The sequence below is a fragment of the Eleginops maclovinus genome, chromosome 19 (assembly GCF_036324505.1).
Source record: "Eleginops maclovinus isolate JMC-PN-2008 ecotype Puerto Natales chromosome 19, JC_Emac_rtc_rv5, whole genome shotgun sequence".
Taxonomy (NCBI): domain Eukaryota; kingdom Metazoa; phylum Chordata; class Actinopteri; order Perciformes; family Eleginopidae; genus Eleginops; species Eleginops maclovinus.
This window is the reverse complement of record NC_086367.1, coordinates 25,012,295-25,028,336: the sequence shown is the minus strand read 5'-3', so window position 1 is coordinate 25,028,336 and position 16,042 is coordinate 25,012,295. Positions and strand designations below refer to the sequence as shown.

Genomic DNA, 16,042 nt, shown 5'->3' with positions numbered 1-16,042 from the left:
GACCTCAGCAGTGACATCATGACCTCAGCAGTGACATCATCACATCATGACCTCAGCAGTGACATCATGACCTCAGCAGTGATATCATCACATCATGACCTCAGTAGTGACATCATGACCTCAGTAGTGACATCATGACCTCAGTAGTGACATCATGATCCCAGTAGTGACATCATGACCTCAGCAGTGACATCATGATCTCAGCAGTGACATCATGACCTCAGCAGTGACATCATGACCTCAGCAGTGACATCATGACCTCAGCAGTGACATCATGATCCCAGTAGTGACATCATGACCTCAGCAGTGACATCATGATCTCAGCAGTGACATCATGACCTCAGTAGTGACATCATGATCCCAGTAGTGACATCATGACCTCAGCAGTTACATCATGATCTCAGCAGTGACATCATGACCTCAGCAGTGACATCATGACCTCAGCAGTGACATCATGACCTCAGCAGTGACATCATGACCTCAGTAGTGACATCATGACCTCGGCAGTGACATCATGACCTCAGCAGTGACATCATGACCTCGGTAGTGACATTGTGACCTCGGCAGTGACATCATGACCTCGGCAGTGACATCATGACCTCGGCAGTGACATCATGACCTCGGCAGTGACATTGTGACCTCGGTAGTGACATCATGACCTCAGCAGTGACATCATCACCTCATGACCTCAGCAGTGACATCATGACCTCAGCAGTGACATCATGACCTCAGCAGTGACATCATGACCTCAGCAGTGATATCATCACATCATGACCTCAGTAGTGACATCATGACCTCAGTAGTGACATCATGATCCCAGTAGTGACATCATGACCTCAGCAGTGACATCATGACCTCAGCAGTGACATCATGATCCCAGTAGTGACATCATGACCTCAGCAGTGACATCATGATCTCAGCAGTGACATCATGACCTCAGTAGTGACATCGTGACCTCAGCAGTGACATCATGACCTCAGCAGTGACATCATGACCTCGGCAGTGACATCATGACCTCGGCAGTGACATCGTGACCTCGGTAGTGACATCGTGACCTCAGCAGTGACATCATGACCTCGGTAGTGACATCGTGACCTCGGTAGTGACATCGTGACCTCGGTAGTGACATTGTGACCTCGGTAGTGACATTGTGACCTCAGTAGTGACATCATGACCTCGGCAGTGACATCGTGACCTCGGCAGTGACATCGTGACCTCGGTAGTGACATCATGACATCGTGACCTCGGCAGTGACATCGTGACCTCGGTAGTGACATTGTGACCTCGGTAGTGACATTGTGACCTCGGTAGTGACATTGTGACCTCGGTAGTGACATCGTGACCTCAGCAGTGACATCATGACCTCAGCAGTGACATCATGACCTCAGCAGTGACATCATCACATCCTGGTTTAATTTCTCCATCACTTTTTTATTGTGTTGCACATTAAGCTGCTTCTGGGCTCTATCCCCACCTTCGGTCTGTCAGTGCCAGTGCTGCAGGTGAGACCAGGGTCAGACGCTGCATGTTCCTCCTCCTCCTCCTGCTCCTCCTCCTCCTCCTCCTCCTCTAATGCTGTCTGTCTCTGTGTCTCTTTGTCTGCTTCTTCCTGGATAGTTTGGTCCTGGAGATATAGAGCAAATGCTCGAGGTATGTTTCTCTGAATTAACAAACTAAATGCTCCTCTTCCTCCTCCTCCTCCTCCTCCTCCTCCTCCTCCTCCTCCTCCTCCTCCTCCCTAACTCTAAACTAAACTGAAACTCAGCAGGAGTTCTGGTGTTTGCATGCTTATTAAAGAGGTGAATGAATATAATCTGCATGTTCTCAAAGGTGTTGTTCTGATGCGTTTCATTAAAAGGATATCTGGGGACATCTAGTGTACATCAACAGACATCGTGTTTTACAGCTCGTCATTCAATAGTCAGTTTGTTCATTCAGACAGTGAGTTGTGTTTGTGATGGTGGAATAAGTCCAGTGTCAGTCTGTCGGCATGTTTGCATGCTCCTTTATGCACATTGCATTAACATGCTTGAGGTTTAAACTGTGTTAAAGCTGCAGGAAACACGTTCAATCAAAGCTATGTTGGATGCTTTTAATATTCCCTTATTAAAGACGGATTGCATTTTACTTTAGTGGCTGCTGCTGCTGCTGCCACAGCCAGGCAGCGTGTCTGAAACACATTAGAATAAAGTCAGGTTGAGTTTCTTCACATGTCTGATGTAAAGAGAGGATTACCCCCCTCCTCTGGAACAGCCAGGCAGCGTTATCATATACAGTAACAGTCAGGGATCACAGAGGGGTCTGCAGGCTGACCACAGAGGGGTCTGCAGGCTGACCACAGAGGGGTCTGCAGGCTGACCACAGAGGGGTCTGCAGGCTGACCACAGAGGGGTCTGCAGGCTGAGTAAAGGGGTAACACTCTCTCCTATGTGGCAGCGAGAGGAGCGCAAGATGCTCCGAGAGCTGAAGGTGTTCCTGGATCAGCTGGAGAGAGAGGTGCTGCGAGCGCAGGGCACCGAGGGGAACCTCACCGACAAATACCAGGTCAGATAAAACACTTTATGACATATACTACACGTGTTTACATCATACACACATACACACACAGCACTTCAGGCCAGGAGGACTCATGTCTCTGATGTTCCTCAGGAGTTCAAGAGCTTCAGGGTGCAATTTGAGATGAAGAAGAAGCAGAGCGAGCCGCTGCTGCAGCCGGTCAACCGGGACGGGAAGCTGTCCGTGGACCAGGCTCTGGTGAAGCAGGCCTGGGAGAGGGTCTCTGCTCGGGTACAGATACAGTTTGAGTCTTTATGCTTTCTCTGCCAGGGTGAAGGAGGGATGGAAGTGAAGCAGTCCTTCAGAGACGAGATGTTCGTTGTCTCTCTGCCGTGTGTGATGTGTGTGTGTGTGTGATGTGTGTATAACTGTGTGTGTGTGTGTGTGTGTGTGATGTGTGTAATACCTATGTGTGTGTGCAGCTGCTGGAGTGGCACCTGCACCTGGATAAGTCCCTGCCGGGGCCCCTGGGGGGGATCGGGGCCTGGCTGCACCGGGCGGAGACGGCCCTCAGAGAGGACGTCCCCCTGCAGCACCAACCAGAACAGACCGCCAACGTCCTGCACCGCAAGCTGGAGCAGAACAAGGTGGGGACGCCAGTGTGGGAGGGGCTGACTCACGGCTTCCTGTGGGACAAGGAGCAGGAAGGAGGGACTGGGAGCATCATGCTGATTATTGTTTGTGATGTGTTCCTGCAGGAGGTGCTGAAGAACCTGGAGGCCCACAGACAGCCCTTCCTGCAGATCCACAGAGACCGAGCGGTCAACGGAGTCCCCGTCCCCCCCGAGCAGCTGCAAGACATGGCAGAGCGGTCAGCATCTCTCACACATGCTGATCCTTTACTCTCCTGAGCTTCTCCTGCTCTGCTCTTATCTAGAGGGAGATGTAGAGCTGTTGTGCATTAATGAGAACTAGGAGCTTCTCTTCATATTTATTGGTTGTGCGCTTGCATCATGAGAGCCAATCCTTGCACATTCTGTTTAACTCTCTGATAAATATGCACAGCTCAATTTTTTATTCTGTCTTCACTTTTTCCTTTTTTAATGACTGCACCCCCTCCTTCATCTTTTGTGCATTTATATTTTTTGTAAATATTAATATTTTTTTTGGTTCTTTTTAAAACTTTATTCCTTTTGAATAAATCTGATTCTGATCCCACATTTTAACCACAATTTCCCTCCGGCTGTCCTTTCTATTCTAATGCACCCCCCCACATCGAGAATCATTGACCTGGTCTTCAGACTGTAACAAAGCATGCTCTGCGTCCTGGTCTTCTCTGGTGACCCCCTGCAGGTTTAACTTCGTGTCCACGTCCTCTCATGGTCACCTGATCCGGCTGGAGTTCTGGGAGAGGAAGTTCCGTCTGATGGCGTTCCTGATGCTCGCCGAGAGCAAGCTGAAGTCCTGGATCATTAAATACGGCCGGCGCGACTCCGTGGAGCAGCTGCTGCAGACCTACCTGGTGGGTGGGGGGTCACGCTGTAGGTAGTTCTGTTTATATTTGAATACTTTAATACCTTAACCTGTTCATCCTGCAGACGTTTGTGGAAGGCCAGCGCTTCTTCGAGCAGTACGAGATGATCTACTCGGACCTGAAGCACGCTGCGGAGGTCTACATGAAGTCCGACAGCTCAGGTGAGACCCTCTTATCACCTGTACAGAATCACCTATGAAAGCCCAGAGGGGACTTCATTCAACTTAAACCTTTGATCCCTCAATAGCAGCAGGAGTTTCCACAAATGAATTAGTATTTTTAATTCAAAATGTGAATGATTATGCAACTATTCACATTTCTGTCAGGGTGTTGAAAAGATCTATATTTGATAAGATCGATGTGAGTATTACACTTTCATTTCAAAGGATTATTTAGATCTTTTTTGAACTTTAAATAACTTTTTAGATTTTCTTAGTGTTCATATTTTTATTGTTGTTATTATTTATTTTTCATTTCATAATTGAACATTATTATTTGCACTCAGATCGCATGGACAAATATTTCTCTGAATACATTTAGACCCCTGTGTGTGTGTGTGTGTGTGTGTGTGTGTGTGTGTGTGTGTGTGTGTGTGTGTGTGTGTGTGTGTGTGTGTGTGTGTGTGTGTGTGTGTGTGTGTGTGTTCCCCCTGCAGTGGACGAGGCGGAGGGTGTCAGTAAGCTGCTGGCGGACGCCTCCTCTCAGTGGAGGAACCTGGCTCTGGAGGTGCGCAGTGTGAGGAGCATGCTGGAGGAGGTGCTCTGTAACTGGGAGAAGTACGGCGGCACCGTGGCCTCCCTGCAGGCCTGGCTGGAGGACGCCGAGAGCATGCTGAACCAGAGCGAGGCCGGCAAGCGCGTGAGTGCAGGAGACTCAATCTGTCCCTGACGAGGAGGGGGGGCGTCCATCTGTTTCTGAAACCCCTGAAGGAGAGGTGCATGCCTTCAGCTCTGCTTCTCCTCTCCCTCAGGACTTCTTCCGGAACCTGTCCCACTGGATGCAGCAGCACACGGACATGAACGACGCCGGGAACTTCCTGATCGAGACGTGTGACGACTCCGTGTCCCGGGACCTGAAGCAGCAGCTGCTCCTGCTCAACGGGAGGTGGAGGGAGCTCTTCGTCAAGGTCAAGCACGTAGGTCACGCTTCAGTCTGGCAGTCTTCAAGCTTACCCTCTCTCCAACGTCAGTTAAAGGACCAGAGGACTGGGATCAATAAACAGAGACCAGTAGAGGGGGGGTTGATATTTCCAATCTAAGTGTTCAGCTGTGGTTTCAGAACCAGTCTGCCTCTCTCATTTTTCCTGGTAGCACCCTTTAGGTTGTTATAGAAGATATGAATGACCCCCTGTCTGTCTCTGACCCCCTGTCTGTGTCTGTCTCTGTCCCCTGTCTGTGTCTGTCTCTGACCCCCTCTCTGTGTCTGTCTCTGTCCCCTGTCTGTCTCTGACCCCTGTCTGTGTCTGTCTCTGTCCCCTGTCTGTCTCTGACCCCTGTCTGTGTCTGTCTCTGTCCCCTGTCTGTCTCTGACCCCTGTCTGTGTCTGTCTCTGTCCCCTGTCTGTCTCTGTCTGACCCCCTGTCTGTCTCTGTCTCTAACCCCCTGTCTCTCCCTGTCTCTGACCCCCTGTCTGTCTCTGACCCCATGTCTGTCTCTGTCTCTAACCTCCTGTCTGTGTCCCCGTCAGTATGCCCGGGCGGACGAGGTGGATAAGCTGCGGCAGGACTACCAGGACGGGATCCACACCCTGAAGATGTTCATGGACGCCACCAACCAGAAAATGACGGCGGCGGTGCAGGTCTCCTTCCTCAACGTCCGAGCCTTTGTGCAGGACATGGAGGTCAGCGACTGCTCCTCCTCCTCCTCCTCCTCCTCCTCCTCCTCCTCCTCCTCAGATCCCACTGTGTGTGTGTGTGGTATATCCTTACTGTGTGTGTGTGTTCTCCTGCAGGAGGTGAAGCAGAAGGTCCCGGCCATGGAGGCGGCCTGTAAGGCAGCGAGCCGCACCGCCCAGCTGCTGAGCAAAGACACGCCGCAGGACGAGGTGGTCGCCATGACGGAGGTGATGGGGTCGGTCCGTGAGCAGCTCGCCAAGGTGGGGGTTATCATCCATACAGGACGTTAGACGGCGTTCACCTTCTCTTTCTGACATATTAATCCCCCCCCCCAAGGTGAGGGAGCGGTCTCTGCCCCTGCTGAGGGAGTCCCAGTCTCTGCTGCCCCCCCTGGAAGAGATGGAGAGGAACATCACAGGGTTCTACCAGGCTCTGGAGAAGGCCAGCCACATCACCGGGACCCCCAGCCCCGAGGAGCACGGGGACTTCAAAGTCAAGTGCCAGGTAAAGAACTACAGGGGGGGGGGGCTTTAACATGAGACTCATTGCAAAGGGAAAAAAAGTTCTGACAAGAAGCCTACATTCTGAAGACGTAAAAATTCTGAAATGTTCAAAAGTCAGATCATTTTAAAGGAAGTTTGAAAAAGAAATCAAAAGGGAAAAAGTTGGGAGAGAAACAGCGTGAAGTTTTAAAAGCAGATGATCAGGCCGCGTGAGGAAGGAGTTGGAATGATGAGAAAATAGAGGGACATTTTTAAAAGTCGAATTTTGAAAAAAAAATAGATAGGAAATAAAGGACCAAAAGTGGGAATTGATGATGAAGATGATGAGGAGAAAAATGTCAACTTTCTGAAAAAAAATTCAGATTATTGAAAATGATTTTTTGGGGAGAATAACGTTAGAGTTCTGAAAGAGTCAAAGTTTGGAGAAAATTCTAAAAAGAAATCAAAATTCTGAGAAAAAGTAAGAATTCTCAGTCATGTCCACATATTGATTCAAATGAATAGTTTTTGGTGAAGCTCATGATTTATTTATTCCACCTGATATAAAAACTATGTCTGATGGTGTTGCAGGAGCTGGTGACGTTCACTCACAGCTGTAAGAAGTGTCTGACCAACATCGAGAGGAACCACCAGAACATCCAGAAGATCCTGAGCAGCAGCAGCACCCTGCAGCACCTGGACCTGGGCCTGCTGCAGAAGAGAGTGGCCGACCTGCAGGCCTCCTCCCAGGTACCATCAACTTCCTGTTTACCTGTTCATACACGGCTACGCTGGCCTCCAGGTGACCGGTTCAGAGAGCTGATTAATGAAGACTGTCTGTGTGCAGGCCATGATCAAGGAGTCCACAGAGTGGAGGAAGCACGTGGAGGCCAACAGCTGTCTGATGAAGAGGTTTGACGAGTCCCGCATCGAGCTGGAGAAAGTCCTGAAGACGGCTCAGAGCTGTCTGACGGAGAGAGGAGACCCAGAGGAGCTGCTGAAGAAACACACGGTGAGGATTCATCCTTTCAAAGAGAGATGAGGCCTTCAGAGACGGGTTGTTCCCACTGCAGGTGAACAGGGTAAAACATATAGCCAACAGATATCACCAGGAAACCCCCCCACTTCGTTACTGACAATAACACACTCATTTTTTAAATGACTTGAAGACATGTGTCTTGAATGTAGGAGAGATGCACAGACACAAACAGATGCAGTGAGTCAAATAAACTCCTGATATGGATTTCTTCCTACTGGGTTGAAAGAAGTCTGAAATGGAGCGGTGCATGAAACCAGCTGATGAGGAGGATGATGATGAGGAGGATGCTGCAGGTATTAAAGTGTGTGTGTCTGCAGGAGGTCCTGGGTCAGCTGGACCAGCGGGTCCTGAACTCGTTCCTGAAGGCCTGTGATGAACTGACGGACATTCTGCCGCCGCAGGAGCAGCAGGCGCTGCAGGAGACGGTGCGCCGGCTGCACAAACACTGGAAGGTGGGTGCAGCTCCGTGTTTTTAATGTTCTTTAAATGCATTTCTTTATTTCCCGCTCTGCACAGTATGAGTGATATCCATCTCTCTGCAGGACATCCAGATGGAGGCACCGCTGCACCTGCTGCGTCTGAAGGTGGAGGCGGAGAAGAGCCGGCTGCAGGTTCTGCTGCAGGAGGGTCAGGCCGAGCTGATCCGGGAGAACCGGCATCTGGCCAGCATGGGCAGCGAGAGGCTGGTCCGAGAGCACCGGGTGAGGACGCTGCAGAAAGGATTCATGCCAGATTTAGCCGTCAGCTATTCTCCATCTTTGAATGTTTTTTTTCCAAGACGTTCCTGAACACATCTCTGGAGAACACACAACCTAAAGTGCAGAGCAGTCCTGTAGTGAGAGCTATGCTGTAGATAAAGCAAAGGTCATTTATTTGTATTTGTCCTCCAGGCGTTCTTCCGGGAGCAGCGCCCCCTGTCTGTGTGTGAGAAGAGGCTGCAGCTGATGGAGGAGACCTGTCTGAAGCTCCCTGAAGGAGACGCTGCTCTGCAGACGCTTGAAGCAGCCAGGAAGGACTTCTCTGAGCTGCAGGAGGAAATCCAGGACACGCACCAGAAGCTGCTGCAGCACCAGGACAAGTGGAAGGACTACAGCGCCAGGTCAGAACACTTTACATCAATGTGGTTATGATTCAGTTCAGGTCAGAGGAACATCGGTGTGATTGTGCTGAAGAACCACAGAAGCTCATCAGACATTAAAAGCTCCTGTTGCCCGAGCTCTGGATATTGATGGTTCAGTCCTGTTGAGTTTCTCTGTGATATGTTACGGTGCGTTCAGGTACGCGGAGCTGTCCTGCTGGCTGATCTCTAAAGAGAGTCAGCTGAGGCTGCTGAGGAACAGAGCCAGCGACCCCAAGAAGTATGGACAGGTCAAGACCTCCATCACGGTGAGCTAAAGGGACATGTTGCTCACAGGAAAGCTCTTTCTAAATGTCTCCCCTTAGTTTCTGAAACACAGAATGCATCACTATTAGTGTATGAGTCCAGATCTTTAGAAACCACAGCAATGTTTCATAATCTATAATCTGAGGAAATGTGTTGCGTTCAGGCTGCAACATCATGTGTGATTCCATAAAGAAGGTAACAGTTCTAACATGCTGTATCAGGAGCTGAGGACGGAGGCGGAGCTGCAGGAGGGGAACGTGTCGTGGCTGAAGGTTCGGATGTCGACTCTGTTGGAGGTCTGTGCGGACGGAGACGCTGAGAGGAACGGAGGAGCTCTGAACAAACTCTGCTCTGACTTTAAAGCCCTGCTGGCCTCTCTGCTGGAGGTGAGAGCAGAGTACACTCTCTAGGAATCTCTCCTGTACGTCCTGTTGGTCCTCTAAATCAGTGGTTATCAAATGGGGGTACGCAGCCCCCTAGGGGTACGTTGATCATTTTGAAGAAATAGTCGGAAATTTTAAAAAAGTCCAAAATTAGAAAGGAAAAGAAATGTGGGAGACAAAAAGTGTGAATTCTTAAAGACGATGATTAGGGCCACATGACGAAGGACCTAGCAACGTGATAAATTAGTGGGACATTTTTAAAAGGCGAAAAATTCCACAAGTTTGAAAAAAGTCAGATCTTAAATGTACCCCTACTATCTGTTCCCCTGCAGGCGGAGAAGATGCTGCTGGCTGTGGGAGACTGTGTTCAGTTCAGAGAGGAGGTCCAGACCACGTTGGAGGACCTGGTTCAGGGTCAGAGAGAAGCTCAGAGCGAGGTCTCCAAGATCCTGGACTGTCCCACCGTGAGGGAGGCCCAACAGCTGCTGCTCAGCCACCAGGTAACTCCTCAGAAAATCAGGAGGAACACCAACTAGAACTCTTTAACGTTGCATTAACCCTCCTCCTTCTCCTCCTGCAGCAGCTGCTGAAGCGTCTGAAGCTGAAGAGGAAGGAGGTGCAGCAGCTGATCTGCAGAGGACAGACCCTGCAGGCCGAGGAGGGCGTGGGGGGGGCGCTACAGCAAGACCTGCAGACCCTTGAGACCACGCTCAGCAAGATGGAGCAGAGCACCGACTCCCAGGAGCAGAGCCTGGAGGTGAGATGGGTTCATACAAAGGGAGTTCTGAGAATTTCTGAGATCCCCTAATATCTACACATGTCCACTGATGTGTGAAGCCAATACCTCGAAGCCTTCAGGAGACACGACCTGTTTATGTTTAAGAAAAACAAGAGCGTGTAGGACATCTCAAACTGAAGAGCTATTCTGAGCTCAGTCCCGAGGTGCTGTTTGAACAGCAACATGTGTCTCCTCCTCAGGTGACCCTGGCAGCCTGGCAGGAGTTCCACAGCCAGCAGGAGGCGGTGCAGGAGTTCCTGCAGAAAGCCCGATCCTCCATGGACCGGGACCAGAACTTTAGCAGCCCGGAGAGCCTGGCTGCAGAACTGGACCAGGCTAAGGTGGGTTTCTGAGTCTGGGTGGGGAACAGGAAGTCTTTGAGCTGTATGCAGTATATATACTAACGCTGCTCTGCTGCTCCAGGTCCTGCTGAAGCAGGGCGCGGCTGAGGCCTCTCACATGAACACTCTGCTGAAGAGGGCCAAAGAGATCCAGCTGGGTCCCAACAACAGGAACCTGCTGTCGGACCAGGCCCGGTCCCTCAGTGAGGAGGTGGACCGCGTGGAGGCCGGACTCAAGAAGGAGTAAGAGGGTTTTATTCTCGTTGATTCAGATTTATTCTCCTCATGGTGTCAGTGTGATAACGGGCCTGCTCTGGTTCAGTGTGCAGACCCTGGAGCAGATGAAGACCCTCTGGATGAACTTCTCTCAGGACTTTGAGTCTTTCTCTCTCTGGATCTCTGAGAAGGAGAAGCAGCTGGAGCTCCTGAAGTCCTCTCTGCCTCTGGAGGAGCAGATCAGCACCGTGAAGGTACAGGAGAGAGATGTCTAACTAATATTATAAAACTACAGCAGTGAACGTCTCTGAGCCATCAGTGAGGACACACTGAAGGCCTGCTCTGCCTCCAGCTGTGACTCTTTAGTAAACGGGAAGGAAAGCTCCTTTTGATTTTCCTAAAGTCTTTTTATTGCTATTGAAATTCAAATAAAATACAATAAAAGATCAAATGATAGATGACTGGTAATTCAAAGTAAATACAGAATCAATAATAATAAATACGTTGTTAGAAATCCTGATCAGTCCTTCACATATTGTGGTATTGGTACAACACAATAATATCAAAACATCTTCTGTATTTAAAAAGCTTATTATTTGATGTATTCCACAAACAAAGCCCAATAATTTATGAAGTCTCCTTTGTTGTTGGAGGAAACCACAGATCCTGCGCTCCTTAATATTCCTCCTCTCTGTTTCTGCAGGCTGTGTCTGCGGAGCTGCAGGACCGGGCCGGGGTCTCCTCTCAGCTGGAGGGGGGCTCCCAGGCTCTGTCTCAGTTTGTCTCCTTGGGGGAGGGGGCCCGCATCAAGGCCCGCCTCACCCAGATCGGGCGGTACTGGGAGGAGCTGCAGGAGAGCGTGCAGCAGCAGGAGGCGCAGCTGCAGGAGAGCGCCACCAACCTGCAGAGGTTCTCCTGCAGCCTGCAGCAGGTCTGACTCCTCTTTATATTCACAGCTTCATCTGATACTTCAGTTTATCCTAACTCAATATAGTCCAGATGAAGCACTCACTGATCCTGCTCCTCCCCCAGGTGGAAGCCTCTCTCAGCAATCTGCAGACCCAGCTGCAGCTCCCTCTGAGGTCTGCTCCTCCTCCTCAGAGACCTACAGGGCTCTGCAGGACCACATGGTGAGGAGGAGACTTTACTTTCAGAGCTTGTCCTGCAGGACGTGTGTGTGACTGTGTCTCCTCTCCTGCAGGAGGTGTGTCAGCAGCAGGAGGCGCTGCGGGGGGGGGTCCTCTCCCTGCAGGCTGCAGCTCGGAGGCTCAGTGAGCGTCAGGCTGCAGAGAGGAGTGTCACGGAGCTGAACATCAGATATGAGGAGACCCTGCAGGAGGCTAAAGACCAGCAGTGCGCTCTGGAGAGGCTGCTGGCGCTCTGGCAGAAGTGAGGCTCAGCATCTGGAGAACATTCATAAATCAGAGGGAGGGGACGCATTCTGATGATAGAACTGTGTGTGTTTCCAGGTTTGAGAAGCAGTGCTCTCACGTGGTCTCCTGTCTGGAGAGAAGTGAGTCTGCGTCTGAACCTGAGAGTCAGCTGCTGTCAGCAGATAAATCCAAGCTGCGCTCAGAGATCCAGGACCTGCAGGTACTCCAGAACTCAGACTCATCCAAAACAAAGACCCTCAATAATCTGCAGACAAATAAACGGTTAAAGATAAATGCTTCTTGTTTGGGATCAGATCAGTGTCTGGTTGTTGGTGTTAAGAGGATTTAATGAAGTTTGAGTCACTTTAGAACTGTAATTGATGCCTTTATTGTGAAATACAGAATGAAATGCATACAGTAATCTCCAGCTGAGATTAATAACCAGAGTGTTTATGACCTGTGTGTGAGGAAAAGCATGAAGCATAAGGTGTGTGTTGCAGGGGTTGCACAGTGAGCTCAGTCTGTACATAAACAGCGTCTCTGTGCAGACTCTGCTCTGCCCTGTGGGAACCCTCTGTATGACATTCACTTCTGATTATTAAATGGAGTGTGTCTCTGCAGGCGCTGCGGGGGGAGCTGCCCTCCCTGCAGACCTCCCTCTCGGAGCTGCAGGGTCTGGGTTTGTCTCTGAGTCCATCGGCCTCAGAGGAGAGGGAGCAGCAGCTGCAGGAGGAGCTGAGGGCTCTGCAGAGGAGGCTGCAGGAGCAGAGAGAGGCCCTGCCACAGAGGTAACATCGATCTGTCTCACCTGTCCTCTGTCTCACCTGTCCTCTGTTCACCTGTCCTATGTTCACCTGTCCTCTGTCTCACCTGTCCTTTGTCTCACCTATCCTCTGTCTCACCTCACATGTCTTCTGTCTCACCTATCCTCTGTCTCACATGTCTTCTGTCTCACCTATCCTCTGTCTCACATGTCCTCTGTCTCACCTATCCTCTGTCTCACCTGTCCTCTGTCTCACCTGCCCTCTGTGTCGCCTGTCCTCTGTCTCACCTGTCCTCTGTCTCGCCTGTCCTCTTCTCTCCTGTCCTCTGTCTCACCTGTCCTCTGTCTCACCTGTCCTCTTCTCACCTGTCCTCTTCTCGCCTGTCCTCTTCTCGCCTGTCCTCTGTCTCGCCTGTCCTCTGTCTCACCTGTCCTCTGTCTCACCTATCCTCTGTCTCACCTGTCCTCTGTCCCCCCCTCAGAGAGTCGTCTCTCCAGGCTCACCTCTCTCTGCTGGATCAGTTCGACCAGGATCTGCTCAGCTTCTCCTCCAGGAGCGAGACACTGCTGTCCATCCTGCACTCTGCCCCCCCCATCCACCCCAGAGACCTGCAGCCCGCCCACACACACTGCAAGGTGAGACACACACACACACACACACACACACACACACACACACACACACACACACACACACACACACACACACACACACACACACACACACACACACACACACAGACAAACACACACATGGCAGTTTATACATTTTAAATGGTGAGCGTCTTCCTGCCTCCTGTGTGCACGCAGCACCCCTGCAGGACTCTCAGTAAACTAACCTCCTCCTCCTCCTCCTCCTCCTCCCCCTCCCACAGGAGAGCCATGCTGCGCTGCAGCAGCAGCGGGGGGTAATGCAGCGCCTGCAGCAGCAGCTGGAGCAGCTGTGTCTACGGTGTGAGGGTGGGGAGGCGCAGCTCCTGCGCAGCCGAACAGAGGGGGCTCTGCAGCCCCTTCTGGAGGCCCTGCAGGTCTCTGAGCTGCAGACGGAGAGCCTGCAGCGCCTGCAGAGCTTCCTGCAGAGCCACGGCGAGGCAGGGGGGGTCCTGCGGGGCCTGAAGCAGACCGTGGAGGGGGCCGGGAGCTGGGACCGGGGCCGGGTGGAGGAGCTGCAGCAGGAGCTGGCCTCCATTGGCCCAGAGATCCTGCAGCTGGAGACCCTGGCCCTGAACCTGGACAGCATCCTATGCAAGAGCCACCTGCACCTGGGGGCCGAGGGGGGGGCACGGCTGTCCTGCCGTGTGCTGACCGACGTCCTGAACTCTGAGCTGGACTCTGTGAGGAGCCTCCTGGGGGCCAAGCAGAGTGAGGCGGAGGCCCTGGGCTCCCTGTGGAGCTCCTTCAGGCAGCGCAAGGAGCAGCTGCTGCAGGCTGTTGAGGAGCTGGAGGAGCAGGCGGAGCAGAGCAGCTGCAGGGAGCCCAGCCTGCACAGCCTCCAGAGCAGGTACACACACACACACACACACACACACACACACACACACACACACACACACACACACACACACACACACACACACACACACACACACATACATACACACACACACACACACACACACACACACACACACACACACACACACACACACATACACACACACACACACACACACACACACACACACACACACACACACACACACACACACACACACACACACACACACAAATAATTACACACAGTAAGTCTAGAGGTGTTTTTAACGTCCGTCCCCCCACCCCCCCTGTTCTCAGGCTGCGCTTCTTCTCTCAGCTGGAGGACGAGCTGCAGTCTCACCTCCACGAGCATCAGTGGCTGCAGGACCGGGGGGGTCAGCTGGCCCTCAGAGACCAGGAAATGGGAGGGGAGGTGCTGAGGGAGATCAGCCTCCTGCAGAACACTTGGGAGGAGACCAGGAGGTTCATCACTGAGAGGTAGTGGGGGGGGCAGGACATGCTGTGGTAGTTAAAGGGGTAAAGTTAAGAGGTGCTGAAGCTGGTCAGACTGCAGAGGAGCCCTGAGAGGAGACTGATCTATCACCCTTTATCTGTCAGGATGATCGCTGTGTTGTTGTAATGCTCCGTTCAGTCACAGGGGGCAGCAGAGCAGCATAGCAGCAGAGCAGCATAGCAGCATAGCAGCAAAGCAGCAGAGCAGCAGAGCAGAGCAGCAGAGCAGCAGAGCTGCAGAGCTGCAGAGCAGCAGAGCAGCAGAGCAGCAGAGCAGCAGAGCTGCAGAGCTGCAGAGCAGCAGAGCAGCAGAGCAGTCATGCAGCCTTACCTGTTCTCTCCTGTGCAGACAGGAGCAGTGTGCTGAGCTGGTGGAGCTGATGAAGGAGTACCAGGCTCTGAAGACATCTCTCTGCACTGTCTCTGAAAGCAGCGAGACTCTGATGGACATCCGCTCCGTCCTCAGAAACCACGAGGAGACCCGCAGAGCGCTCACCAAGGTCAGGGGGGGGCCTCTTCTCTGCAGAAACAGAAGGAGAAGAGTCCTGTCTCTGTGCATGAGTCCAGATGTTCTGTTGATGTTTGATCTCCTGATGCTGGATGTTCTCTGTGCAGCACGAGGCTCTGAAGGTGGAGATGTGCAGCCGGCAGCATGAGGTGGAACAGTTCTCCAGCCGAGGGAAGCAGCTGGTGATGGAGCTGAAGAAGATCCCTGAGTGTAACGCAGAGAGCATGAAGAAGGACATGGAGGCGCTGGTGGACCACTGGCTGGATGTGAGGAGCAGAGGATTCCTTCTTTATTTAGGATCACCATGAGTTATTACTGCTCCTCGTTTTGTATTATTTATTTTACTTATTGAATTTATTATCTCTGATTAAACGTGGTGCTTTAATATGTTGCCGTAGCTCTGCATGATACATCCCAGTGTCAGACACAGACAGAGTTTAATGGTAGTGATTTAAACCTGTCCCCCCCCCAGGTGTCAGAGAAGCTGGACTATAACCTCCTCCAGCTGAACCAGAGTCTCTCTCTGTGGGAGGAGGTGAGGAAGATCGGGGAGGAGGTGGAGGGCTGGACCAATGGAACGGTGATGGAGCTCAACGAGAGTCTGAACAACCTGAACCACAGCCGGGGGGTGGAGGAGCGCCTCGCTGCGCTGAAGGTAACAAGGGGGGGGGGAATAGTGTACAGTAAATCCTTGTGGTGTATTAAATCTGAGATATACTAAGGTAGATGCTCTCTGAGGCCAGAGGAATGTTGGGTGGAAGAAGAGTGAAAAACAACATCTGGAATACGTTAGGGTTCACTTAGGAACTGACCTAGGTCACCTTAGTGGGGCACACAGGGGTATTGCTTACCTCATGGGAAGACACACACTTTAGGTGCACACTCTTTTTTCCTCTTTAAATGGCATACACAAAGAATGTTC

General features: G+C 51.6%; 1 protein-coding gene across 1 annotated transcript in view; it reads left to right on the top strand.

Moving 5' to 3' along the window:
• The window catches only part of syne1b (spectrin repeat containing, nuclear envelope 1b), a 90,601-nt gene that overhangs the window by 24,010 nt on the left and 50,549 nt on the right, over positions 1 to 16,042 (top strand). The window contains 37 exon segments of the mRNA XM_063909560.1: positions 1,452 to 1,502; positions 1,618 to 1,650; positions 2,437 to 2,544; positions 2,650 to 2,787; positions 2,979 to 3,143; positions 3,255 to 3,367; positions 3,850 to 4,018; positions 4,095 to 4,191; positions 4,686 to 4,888; positions 5,001 to 5,165; positions 5,717 to 5,869; positions 5,981 to 6,124; positions 6,201 to 6,368; positions 6,938 to 7,096; positions 7,194 to 7,358; positions 7,703 to 7,837; positions 7,928 to 8,086; positions 8,276 to 8,484; positions 8,663 to 8,771; positions 8,991 to 9,155; positions 9,485 to 9,652; positions 9,733 to 9,909; positions 10,131 to 10,271; positions 10,354 to 10,514; positions 10,594 to 10,741; positions 11,191 to 11,418; positions 11,520 to 11,568; positions 11,571 to 11,617; positions 11,689 to 11,876; positions 11,957 to 12,080; positions 12,482 to 12,648; positions 13,106 to 13,259; positions 13,499 to 14,124; positions 14,418 to 14,597; positions 14,962 to 15,112; positions 15,228 to 15,386; positions 15,593 to 15,775. Of these exon segments, the coding sequence (XP_063765630.1) occupies positions 1,452 to 1,502; positions 1,618 to 1,650; positions 2,437 to 2,544; positions 2,650 to 2,787; positions 2,979 to 3,143; positions 3,255 to 3,367; positions 3,850 to 4,018; positions 4,095 to 4,191; positions 4,686 to 4,888; positions 5,001 to 5,165; positions 5,717 to 5,869; positions 5,981 to 6,124; positions 6,201 to 6,368; positions 6,938 to 7,096; positions 7,194 to 7,358; positions 7,703 to 7,837; positions 7,928 to 8,086; positions 8,276 to 8,484; positions 8,663 to 8,771; positions 8,991 to 9,155; positions 9,485 to 9,652; positions 9,733 to 9,909; positions 10,131 to 10,271; positions 10,354 to 10,514; positions 10,594 to 10,741; positions 11,191 to 11,418; positions 11,520 to 11,568; positions 11,571 to 11,617; positions 11,689 to 11,876; positions 11,957 to 12,080; positions 12,482 to 12,648; positions 13,106 to 13,259; positions 13,499 to 14,124; positions 14,418 to 14,597; positions 14,962 to 15,112; positions 15,228 to 15,386; positions 15,593 to 15,775 (5,859 nt within the window).